The 12,733-nt window shown below is 39.3% G+C and overlaps 1 protein-coding gene across 1 annotated transcript; it reads left to right on the forward strand.

Moving 5' to 3' along the window:
- Window positions 1–348: 348 nt before the first annotated feature.
- LOC124286841 (inactive ubiquitin carboxyl-terminal hydrolase MINDY-4B-like) lies at window positions 349–12,313 on the forward strand. The gene is given in 11 exon segments (XM_046723281.1): window positions 349–429; window positions 1,047–1,141; window positions 1,676–1,841; window positions 3,036–3,101; window positions 4,200–4,270; window positions 4,961–5,067; window positions 5,070–5,119; window positions 6,835–6,921; window positions 7,811–7,991; window positions 8,619–8,712; window positions 9,527–12,313. Coding segments are annotated over 11 exon segments (1,023 nt in total). The 5' UTR covers window positions 349–372; the 3' UTR covers window positions 9,576–12,313.
- Window positions 12,314–12,733: the final 420 nt, after the last annotated feature.

Consider the following 12,733-nt stretch of genomic DNA (forward strand, 5'->3'; position numbering starts at 1 on the left):
GGAAGTGAAGACGTTCTATGTAGACACATGCTGGGGAGGGGAGTTGCCAAAGACAGGTAGGGGGCTGGCTTGGGTTATAGTGGGTGGGGAGGAAGTGAAGACTTCTATGTAGACACATGGCTGAGGGAGTTGCCAAAGACAGGTAGGGGCTGGCTTGGGTTATAGTGGGGAGGAGAGTGAAGACATTCTACGTAGACACATGCATATGGCGAGCTGGCATTTGGGTTATAGTGGAGTGGGGAGGAAGTGAAGAGTTGCCAAAGACAGGTAGGGGGCTGGCTTGGGTTATAGTGGGGGGGAGGAAGTGAAGACATTCTTCATAGACACATAGGGGTTGCTTTTGTACATCATCAGCACTTATAGGGTAGGTACATGGTAGAACTCTACCCAACACTGGGTTGTTTTCCGTATGGCATCAGCGCTCATAGGGTAGTTACACGTTCTACCTCTACCAAACACTGGGAAGCTGTACATTATTGCTGTACAACTCCACCAAGCATAAAAAATAAGCATACAGCACACCTGTTATCAAAATCAAATTATCACAGCTACGAATACAGATAAATTAGCAGTGCATTGAAAACAGGGAGTGTTTATCTGCTTATTACAACTGTTATACAGCTTAATTCTCAATCATGTTTAGGGTTACTGGAGTAGCCCCAGTGAGTGAGTGAGTGAGTAAGTTTAGTTTTACGCTGCACTCAGCAATATTCCAGCTATATGGCAGTGGTCTGTAAATAATCTAGTCTGGACCAGACAATCTAGTGGTCAACAGCATGAGCATCGATCTGCACAATTGGGAACCGATGACATGTGTCAACCAAGTCAGCGAGCCTGACCACCCGATCCCATTAGTCACCTCTTACGACAAGCATGGGTTACTGCAGGTTCATTCTAACCCGGACCTTCGAGGGTGGTAGCCCAGTGTGTAGAGGAACAGCTGGTTAAGCTTGAAGCCACGGCTCAATTCTCTGCATGGGTATGGGGTGGTGGGGTTGTCAAAGTAAGCCTGCTTGTGCTCTCATGACTTCTGTCTGGTGCTTCAGTGTGGATCTCGAGGTCTCACCCTGTGTGTCCAGGCATTCCTCCTCAAGCACCTGCTGTTCAACAAGGAGTACCAGTCCAGTATCTTCATCTCCACGTAAGATACATCAGTGGTCTTTGATAAATACTTTACCATCGACTTATGATAGTCATAGCACTATAATACTATCGTAAGTCCAGTTCTTTACCACAAACTTGCAATAGTCATAGAGCAAAGACTATCGTAACTTCTGTACTTAAACACTTACTTTCAATAGTTACAGAGCAGACGATTGTAACTCCTACACTTAAACATTGACTTGCGATAGTTATAAAGTTAAGACTACTCTAACTCCTACACTTTAAACCACTGACTACACTTAATGTAGTGTTAAAGTTAAGACTACCGTCAGAACTCCTACACTTAAACATTGACTAATGTATGTTCATAAAGTTAAGACTACCGCAACTCCTACACTTAAACATTGACTTGCGATAGTCATAGCACTTAGATTGTTGGAACTCCTACACTTAAGCATAGACTTGCACTAGTCATAAAGCTAGTCATAACTACTACACTTAAACTAAACACTTAAACTTACAACTACAACAGTGATAAGGCCACTAACCTTTGATACATGGCTCTTGCCAGTGCTCTGCAACCCAACAGCTTCGAGCGGCGCCGCGCCCTGATTGGTGGGATGTGCGAGATGCTGTGGCAGGCCGGTGAACGACGACGTTGCTGCGTGTGTCTGCTGCAGGAACACACCTGCTTCGGTCCAGACTACAGATACAGGGTGGACAACATCACAGAACGGGTCAGAATATTTTAATGTTATATGTATACGTTAGCACCCTCCTCAAGGGTGATATGGATTTCAACGCTCGAGCCGTCAGGGGGGGGTGCTAACCTACTTATACCACGTGGGCGCCGAATGGACTCGTACATTGCTTGTTGCACGTGCGCGTTTCCTGCACCGCCAAGGTTGTTATCCACATATCAACCTCTGCACGTGCAGATAGAAGGTTGATACACAGAAAATCAACCTGCCAGAACAATGGACATAACATACCCTAGTGGTATAATTTCAGATAGACACCTCAGTCAACAACACTGTGCCCATTGTAATACTGAATGTGTGATTTGTGTTTAATGCTTCCAGAGAGATACAACAAATGCCCTGCCTTAATATTGCTAGGGAAAGTATAAAGTATTTCAATACTTTCATGCTGATATTGGCATTTTCATGTAATTTTATGAATTTGAAGTCACTTTACCATGATCGTCTCCTACCATTCAGCTGTTTAGGGAAACATTTTGGCTTTCATGTTACATTTTCTGATAGAGTCAGAAAAGCTAACAAGGTCAACACTTTTATCCCTCATCCAAAGTTCGCAAATTTTTCAATTCAAGTCCTATGTGTTGAGATTGTGGCATATTATCAGTTGTAGCATTGTGGGGAGGGGTATACAGGGTGTTGTGCATCCCATTTTATATGATTTAAGGGACACATAAAACCCCATATACCCCGAATCATAATTCCACAACAAATTTATCTCACTGAATGTTTCAATCTCTCATTATGTAAATATAACATTAAAAGAAACTGAAAATAAATCATATAGTTTACTAACATAGTACTGACTAGTCAATCCGAACCACTGGTTCATGGTTCACTGACTTTTTCCATGGGGCGGTGTAAAAATGATTTATTCTCCTTCACAAAGATTTATACCCCGCTTTGGCGGTGTACAGCTGCTGTCCGGGCATATATGGTAGTTTGTTCAAGGTCATGAGAACCACTCCAAGATGGACATTCTTACATGAGGTAGGATAACAAGATATGTATCATGTCCACTGTCCATATGTGACCACTGTATTATAATAAGTATCATGACCTCCTACATGTATCACTCTTCTTCAAATATTACCCTCTTCAATCTCTTGTTTAGAAACACTTCATGCTTTACTTGGTATAATATGAATGAAGTATATGACAATTATTTTCCAGCTTCATCTTTTTGAATTCAAGAAACTAGAAGATTTACGGATATTTATCAGACGGCATTTAGAACAGGTAACTAACTACCCACACAACAGGGAGAGTGGAAGGTTGTGTCAATGACACCAGCCACATCAAACAAGTAAATGTTGAAAGATGGTACTGGCAATTTCCCTGCCTGGCTCCCAGTATTAGTAGGGTTAAACAAGGACAGAGTCAGCATACTGTCCATGTGACCATGGTCAACAGGGAAATTTCAGTGGGCTCATGCTATTAACAGATATTTGTTACAACTGTTGATCGCTCAGTTGCAGTCTATGGCCTGAGAATTCAGATGTGAATTTGTTTCATGCCTCACAATTATAAAAACATCCTCAATAATCTTAGGGGTATAAGTTCCGATAAATCTCCACTATACCCAGGATGCATCTACGTCTCGAGCCAATGATTTTATTACCTCCCTTTGCTGGCCCTGCGTTCTCACAGTGTCCAATCAGATAAGCCGCCGTTACAACCAAGCTTGCCAGTGTGAACAAAGATAGCGGTCGCAGCCGTGAAAGTTTGTTCGCAGTGCGACTCAGATTTGGGGGGAAAACATACAGACATATTGACAGGTCTAAAACCATAGAAAATATATGCAAGAACTCTGTCTACCTCTTTCAGAGAGTACCTCTGCAACAAAATTTTATTATGTTGCCAAGTTTAATTGGTTAGATAATATAAATAGCGAAAGTGAGTTGTGATTGGTAAACTCAACTTCACAGCGTAGACACCTGATTGGATAAAAAGGCAACCAAGGGAGGTAATAAAATCATCGGCTCAAGCCGTGGATGCATCCAGGGTATAGTGGAGATTTATTGGAATGTATACCCTGAAGATTATTGAGGATGTTATAACAATATCATTTTTCAAAGTCCAAGCAAAAAATAGACAGTGTAGATACTACATATGATTTCTATTTCAATTTCTATCTTGCTCACTTGATAAATTTTGTGACAAAATCAAGCCAAGTAGGGCCTTGTTTGTCAATTTCTATTTGGTATACATGAAGTTCATGCATTTTAAAGATACAAATTGATATACATTGTCAGTTACCAGCTTTTACAAGACTTGTTATATGTACCTGCAAGAGTATACTGATGAGGTTGACCTGAGTTGTCTCCCCTCCTTCAGTTCCAGGGGGACAGTAGTTGTGGCTGTATTCTCTTCCTGTACAGCCTCGTCCTCTCCAGGACTGTGCACAGGTCAGTATCTACCCTTGTTTCATCTGAGATGCATGAAATAAGCATAAATAAAAGTGCTGATGGATTTAACAATATTTTCAGCAAAGTGAGAGAGGTGAATGAGTGAGAGTGGTTTTCTGGCAAATGCAATAATCAAGCAATATCACAGAGGCCTGTAAATAATCAAGTCTTCATAAAAAAAACAGTGGCTGTTCCGTTTCTGCAGTTTCAACCCGCCGCGACAGATAACAACTTTTGCGTTTTCAATGATGATATTTTCTTGAACAACTTTTTTGGTGGATTCCGAAAAAATTTCAAATATAAGAAAGCTGTTGGGAATTTGTAAATGATACACATGTGTACTATTTATATTTATGTGGCAATTTTGTGCAATGATAAAATTTGCAATTCATTGTTCCGTTTCTGACTCAAACGGACTGTAGTGAGGTAATCCTATACAGCACTCTTCAGAACTGGGCAGGGTTCAGTATATGCCTTTAACTTGTTTCATCTTAGAGCTGCATCAATAGAAGTGCCGCTGTCAGCAGTATCTCAGCAGTGGGGGATTCAAACCTGGGACTTTGGTGTGAAAACAGTTTAACAAACAAACCAAAATCTAACTGAATATGGTTAATAATATGCCCTGAACTCTGCTTCTACTTGTGTTCTGTTGTGATGACAACAGGACGTTTTATTCTTTATGTGTTGCAGAGTACAAGAAGACATGGACGTGACCGAAGACAGCAAGGCCAAGCTGCTGACTGACCTGGAGCAGTGCACCCCATCTCTCATCAACCTGCTACTGACAGGCCAGCTGTGCAGTATCTACACAATGGAGACATCCTCTACGACAACAGAGGGTCTCTACTGGTGGGTACCTCCTACTCTGTCGGTAGCCTAATGGTTAAAGCACTGGCTCGTCACGCCGAAGACCCAGGTTCGAATCCCCACATGGGTACAATGTGTGAAGCCCATTTCTGGTGTCCCCCGCCATGATGTTGCTGGAATATTGCCAAAAGCAGCGTAAAACCAAACTCAGTCAGTCAGTCAGTCCTACTCTGTCACTGTGGGATCGACAGGAATAGTGTTGTTGTTGTGTTGGTTGTTTCATGAATATTTGTAGCAAGCAACTCAAAAGGATTCGTGGTGATTTATGTTCTGTATTTGCTGCAAATCACCACAACGGAGACATCGTCTACGACAACATAGGGTCTCTACTGGTGGGTACCTCCGATTCTGTCGCTGTGGGGTTGACAGGGATAGTGTTGTTGTAAGAGAATTTGTAGCAAGCAACTCAAAATGAATTGTGGTGATTTATGTTCTGTATTTGCTGCAAATACAGAATACCTGGAGCGTTGTGTTCAGCTTCTTGGAAGAAAAAAACTGGCTGAATATTATTCTTGAAAGCATATCATGGATTTCACCTGATGCAGTGTGCTGTTATGTGTTGGAAAAGACAGTAAACTGGTGTTGTAGACAATGCTTCTTTGTAAACTTTAAGCCAATCAGCACAGTTGGTAGAAAATATGAACTGTGAGCTATCCTTACATCGGTGGTGAGGCTCCAAATGAATGGTACTGGGGTCCCTACCTCTTTATGAAATTAACCATATTTTAAAGCTTATAATTAAAACCTATCACCAAACAATACCTAATTTCAATACATGCTACTGCATATTTTCAACCCTGTTACAGTATAATACTTTTTGCATTTATTAGGAAGGGAAAGGAATGGTATGTTTAAATGTGCTCCTTTCAGAGGATTCATTTTGTGCAATACCTTGGTCAGATGCACTAGAAAGATGTCATATATATAAAAGATACATTTACAAGTGTATGAGATACGTTGATTCTGATTGGTCACTTTTTACAGTTTGTTCTAGTGATGTCATTCTTCTTTCATCAGGAAAACAGCTTTTAACTTGCATCTCTTTGGCTGGTCTCTCATTTTGTGGTGTAGATCTGGAAAATGAGAAAATTCAATGTCTAACTCTATGACAGATATGAAACATTAAAATCTGGTGGTTTTGTAACTGCGTTACACAGAGACATGAAAGGATATTGCAGTGACTCACAAGTTTGATTTATGAAAACGTTACTGCAAAATGGTTTCATTTCATATACTAATTATTGAACTTTACTGAACTCATGATTGTATTGATTGGTCAGTGAAATTGTAGTAGGGCAGATTACTTATAAAGTTCTGAATAACATATTTCATCAGTTTCACCTTATATCCAGGGGCGGATACTGCTTTTTGAGAGAGGGGGGTGCACACTATTGAGAAAAGGAGGGGTGCACACTTCTTTTTCACCTGAGTTTCAATGGTCATTTAACAAACTGAGAAGCAGGGTGCGCACCCCAGCACCCCCCTCTGGATCTGCATCTGATACCTGGTACATAATTAATCATTCAACATATCTCTCAAAATCATTCAGAAAACCTGCTTTAAGAGTATGTCTAGAGTTACATGTATTCCAGAAGCAGGTTGCTGCATTCATAGTATGTTCAGAGTTAAGTGTATTCAAGAAGCAGGTTTGTTTTAATGACTTCCTAAAGAATATCCCAGTTTCTTTGTTTCTCAAGAGTCGACCTGTCCGAGGCAGCAAGCAGCGCAGTGAGGTGGGCTTCCTGTTCTGGGACAAGGGGGAGGCGGAGGACGAGAGGACTGAGGTACAGCAGCACATTGTTGTTTCATGCACACTGTTCATCCTTATAATGGTTGAAGCATTCACCCACAGTCATGAACCTGAACGTCTGTGTTTGGTTCCCCACATGGGTACAATTTCTGGTGTCATTCTCTGATCTAACCTGGTATTCACAGAAAATTTTTTTGATTTTGTTTTTCTTTTTGTTGTGTGACCTCTATGATGACACAAGGGCCGATGCTGACCTGTCCTCTGCTCTGTAGAGGACAAGAATGTACAAGAAGATGAAAAGACTTACCCACACACTCTTCATAACTCTCAGTGGGGCTGTGATATCATCTATCACTGTCTGTGTTTCAGTGTTATGGAGCAAACCTGAGAACCCAGATTCTTTGTGTTGGTATTCAGTGCTGGTCATAATGGTGACTTTGTATTTTATTGAGTGCAGGGTTTGGTTAGATGGTTTGTTGCTCAACGCCACACTCGGCAATATTCCAGCTATATGGTGGCAGTGTGTAATCAAGTCCAGAACAGACAACCCAGTAATCACCAGCATGAGCATCGATCTACGTAATTAGATACGATGACATATGTCAATCAAGTCAGCGAGCCTGACCACCTGATCCTGTTAGTTGCCTCTTACAACAAGCATGGGTTGCTGAAGACCAATTCTAACCCAGATCTTCACAGGTTATAGTGCAAGGGACAAACCATTGGATTTTATCAGTGGCCTAGGAGCCGTTTTGTTTTTTTGGTGTAGTTTAAATGATAAGCATTGTATGACAAAATAACTTTTTTCACCTACTTTTAAAGATGTTTTTTCGTAGTTTATTAAGAAGTGACAAAAAATATGTAATTTGTAATTGCCCACAAAAATTTAGAATGGTCGCTCCCTAACGGTGTTGTACCAACAGGTGGGCAGTATGCTGAAAACCCCCAAGTACCCTGTGTGGCTGACCAAGGTCAATGGTCACTTCGGCCTGCTGTTCAGCACCAACATTGACCTGGTAGGTGACTGGAGAGCTGAACACCGCTTTGCCCTTCATTACTACACAGGACTCATCACCCAGGAAAAACCGGTTCAGCTCACCATTGGTGAGTTTGTCTTGAATGCTTCGAGTGTTTTCACACTTACTGCAAAATGTGATTTTCAGTGAAAAGTAGAATTATGATATCCTGATATAAATCACATGTTGTAAGTAACACATGCGATTATTACCTGCAGATAAGATCTCATTACAATCAGATCTACTTCTCACTACCGCTGAACTGATGATCTCCGAAGAGTCTTTGACTGTTCTTGATGGTTCAGGGACTAGAGCATCACATTCACACAACCTATGTAATGTATGTGATTCTGAACACCGAGACTCACAAATGTCATATGTTATGGTCTGTCATTATACAGCTTCTTCAGTTTCAAGAAATTATCCAATGCAACAGGGACTTAGAAATGTTGGGTTTTCTAAAACAGAATTCCAGTCATGTTTTCTGCTGCTGCAGATGCAGTTAGCATGTCATTATTCAAGAACGTACATGTTAATTTTAGTATTTTATCTTTAAAAATCCTCTACTCATTTGATATGTGAAAGATGATTTTGAAGACAGTACATTTGTTGGTGAGCTACAAGACCTCTATGGTTGATTCAGATAGCTTATGTTTTCAGTATCAAAACACAATACAAATGCATTGTGTGATTGTGCTTATGTTTTTTACCCTAGATACCCGATACAATCGTATACGCCCAAAGACTTCACTGCTGAGACGGGATCAGGAAGACAAGATCCCAGCACTAGAGCAGTGCATCATGACCAAGTAAGATGGCCTGGGTGGGATACAAACAGCTATTGTTCCATATCATAATATTCTCAGTATTTTTTTTAAACATGCCTTAAGGGGGTAACAATATAGGTCCCTAGTAACCCATTATTGTCATCATCATGGTTCCGTGGGTAGTACAGTACGTGGTTCGAATCCCAGATGATGAATCCTCTGCTTTATGTGACAGCACCATAGCCTTGTCCAGGAGGTACAGTAACCTCTGACTCTCCTCCACAACTTGACAGACAACACTGAAAATGTTGCTCTGACAACCACAGTCAGAGACCCATGAAGATCCATTTGAACTGATCTTCAGCAACACATTTGTGTTGTAGGCAACTACTGGGATTTTGTGTCTGGTTTGGAGACTTGGTTGATGCATGTCATCATATCCAAAACACGTTGATTGGTGTACGGAACTGAATTGTCTAGTTCACTCGATTATTTACAGACCACCACCATGTATGGAATACTATTATGTGTTGCCTTAAATAACAACAAATCTTTTGCATCAGATTTATTGCAAGATTTAAGCCAAGGCTCTTATGTCATTCAGTATCAGAATCACGAACAATTTTAATTTACTATAATTCATGTTTAGAACACTTATTTTTTTAAGAACTCGAAACTATATTTATAATGCATATATATATATATTATGCTCTTTAATCGATTTAACTTGAAAATACTAGTATATCATACAATTATATCATTAGCAATATTTTAGTATAATAGATCTTTCAAGAATTATGTTCTATACAAGTGCCTGTATTTCTGTAATGTTTTCTGACTTGGATCTTTGTTTCAGGTGGTATGGTGCCAATGTTCTTTGGAATGGCACAGTTCCTTTCTACTGATGATGCTGAGACAACTAAATCTCTGTGGAATCCTTTAACTGTATGTTGTGACACCAGCGGGAATCGAATGACATACTGTAAATAACAGTGGCTGTAAAGAGTGGCTGAATTCATGATGCTTCACTGGACTTGAAGCATTGCACCATATAGGCATAAAAACTGCGAATAGACGCAGATAATTTGAAGAGTGCTCTTCAAAATGTTTAGATCACAAACTATATTTGAATTTAGGCCAAGAAATCTGGAAGTGCATTTCTGAGGTAGTACATTTCCAGTTTTCTTCATATCACAAGATCTATTTTTTCATACAATGAAATTCACCACTCAAGTTGGCATAAGGCTTAATTACACTTAAAGGCACTATATCACGCCACACTTATCTAAAAATAAATAATGCATTTCTCTCAGTAATACTTCCTATCAACCCTCAGGGAAGCTACCATATAATTTATTCAGGAACCTGAAGTTATAATAAGATAACAACTAAAACATCTTGGGCCCCATTTCACAAGCAGTCTTAGCACTACGATGATGATAAGCTTTATAAAGCACTGTAGATATCATCACTCTAGCACAAAGATTGCGTAATGGAATGGGGCCCTGCAGTTTATAGACATTGGCATACAGAGAGGGGTGTTGGACGTTAGCCACTAGCCTGAAGCCCGAGTCAAGTGAAATTCTGTACAGACTATTAAGCTCAACTAATATAAGTCCACATGACAACACTGAGTGCTGCTGAAAATGATGCTGAGAGGCAAGTGTGCACCAGTAGTCTCAAAACCTATGGCACAGACTGTGATAGTGAACGAACATTTTAGCAGGGCTCCACATCCAGATGCTATTTGGGAAAAATGATCAGGACATGCTAATACCCATCTAAAAACAACATAAGTTGTTGGGGACCTAGATACCCACTGGGGGTAAGGTAACACACCCAGTGTATGTAACCTGGCCCCTAGCATGTCAACTTCATGTTTGAAGTGCTTAATGTAAATCATGGTTCTGTGAGACTAGTTAAACATCATTGACACTTTTGCCAAAATATGTCATTCCAATCTCTTCCATTCCAGTCCATTACATTTGGATAGTCCAGTTTTCCATTATTTTTATCTTTGGAGAATATATTAATATGGAATTTATTTTCATGTTATTTTATGTTTATCAGTTTCCATGGCAGTTTAAAACTATGGCCATCAATCAGCCCTGAGCAGTTTTTACAGGCACTGTCGAACACCAACAAGCTTGACAGAATCAACACAAGTTAGGGGCTGTTGGGCTCTGATAAAACTCATTATACTATCCTAAACCCGGTATTTCAGTTAAAATTTGTCAACAAACAAACAGATACAGATTTTAATGCTCTCTAAATGTGAGTGTACTTCCACCAGGGTCTTTCATGTGATTCCCTTTCATTGAAACCACATTTTATGTACCTGAAGGTCCCCCATTGTTATTCTTGTTTGAGTGCTTTATGAAATGTGCTATTTGTGTCTGTTTGAGTTCTGCTTCAATCAAATATGTTGTGTTTTATTTTGTAGGCATAATTATATTGTTATGCAATTGAGAAATCACTTGAACCTGTCGGTTCCAAAAATAGTATCAACAGGCTCAGAGTTAACTATCCTATGGTTGAAATATAATTTTTCAATAATTTGTCATACTGGTGGGTTTTATTTTTGGATCATTTGAATTAGAGATTATTTTCTCACCAAACATAAAAGCTGTGGTTGGAATTAGAGAAAGAAAAGCAATGGCACTTTGAATATTTATTTGTGAATTTTGGTATTAAAAACATATAATTTTATGTCAAGATAGCTGGTATCTTAAACAACTATTCCAACATCCTGTTGTGGCGTAATTAGTGTTTTGTGTTCTGATTTGCATGGAAATAGTTTGTGGTATTGGCTGTTGCTAAATTTGGTTTTTCCGATTTACGCAGTAGCAATAAACATCTCAACTGAGAATTTCTTATCTCTAATTTCAGCTTCTTTATGATTGGTGGATTTGTAAATCACTGAATTGTTTAGAAATGATTATTTTGGTACTATGACTGTGTTGTATTTTCATGGATATATAATTTACCTTGTGTGATAAATTGATAATTACAGTATGAAATATTGAAGACTGATTCCACTTGTCTTCATAATAGTTTCCTTTGCAGAGGTTACCATGGTACATTCCATATATATTGTGTTCCTCCACAAATGCTGTTAGATATAGTATTTTAATGAATATTCCATACTTTAAAATATATGATGAAAACAGGATGGTTCTAATCATGAAAAGGGTACTCCAACCAATCAGTGAGATTGTTACCCAGGTTTGTGAGACATTGGTACTTGTTGATCTATAAATGACTAGTCCTAAGGATGCATAAGAAAACTCAACATTTCTCTGGCACATTTTTCTCAAAAGTGAGGAGGGATGTTGGAATTTATTTTATCTTTGGTTTTTTTAAAAGGAAAGGGACCAAGGGTATCAACAAACACACGAGTCCACATGTATAGCACTGCTCTTTGTACTGTGTCAGTTACCAAGCATTTAATTCCTCTGGTTACAAGTACTCCATGCACTACACAATGTATATCCATGAAACGGTAATTCCACCAGTTAATTGTTGTGATATTATAAGAATTTGCATTGTTTTAACTGCTGATTTACATGCATTTTGTAAGATTGTGTTTTATCACATTTTATACTGTTGTTGAGAATATACCAAATAAATAATGAGTAACTTGTGTGTTGTTTTCATATATTTGTTACCACATGGTTAAATGTGCTGTGATAGTGCTGACAATGTCTGTTGCTATTACAAAGACAATCAACTACACATACTATATCCAACAAGATATTCACTTTGAACTGATAAGGTGTCATGTCTACAATTGGGCTTCAATGAGTGAGTGAGTCTAGTTTTATGACACATTTAGCACTATTCCAGCAATATTACTGCCATCATATAGCTGGAATATTGCTGAGTGTGGCGTAAAACTAAACTCACTCACTCCAGCAATATCATGACGGGGGCATCAGACACACATTGTACCCATGTGGGGAATCGAACCCGCTCTTCAGCGTAATAAGCGAACGCTTTAACCACTAGGCTACCCCACCGCCTGGGCTTCAATTAACTCACTATTAGACGAATATGATACATA

Source organism: Haliotis rubra, unplaced genomic scaffold, assembly GCF_003918875.1.
Source record: "Haliotis rubra isolate DU_JTF1 unplaced genomic scaffold, ASM391887v1 Scf393, whole genome shotgun sequence".
Classification (NCBI taxonomy): Eukaryota; Metazoa; Mollusca; class Gastropoda; order Lepetellida; family Haliotidae; genus Haliotis; species Haliotis rubra.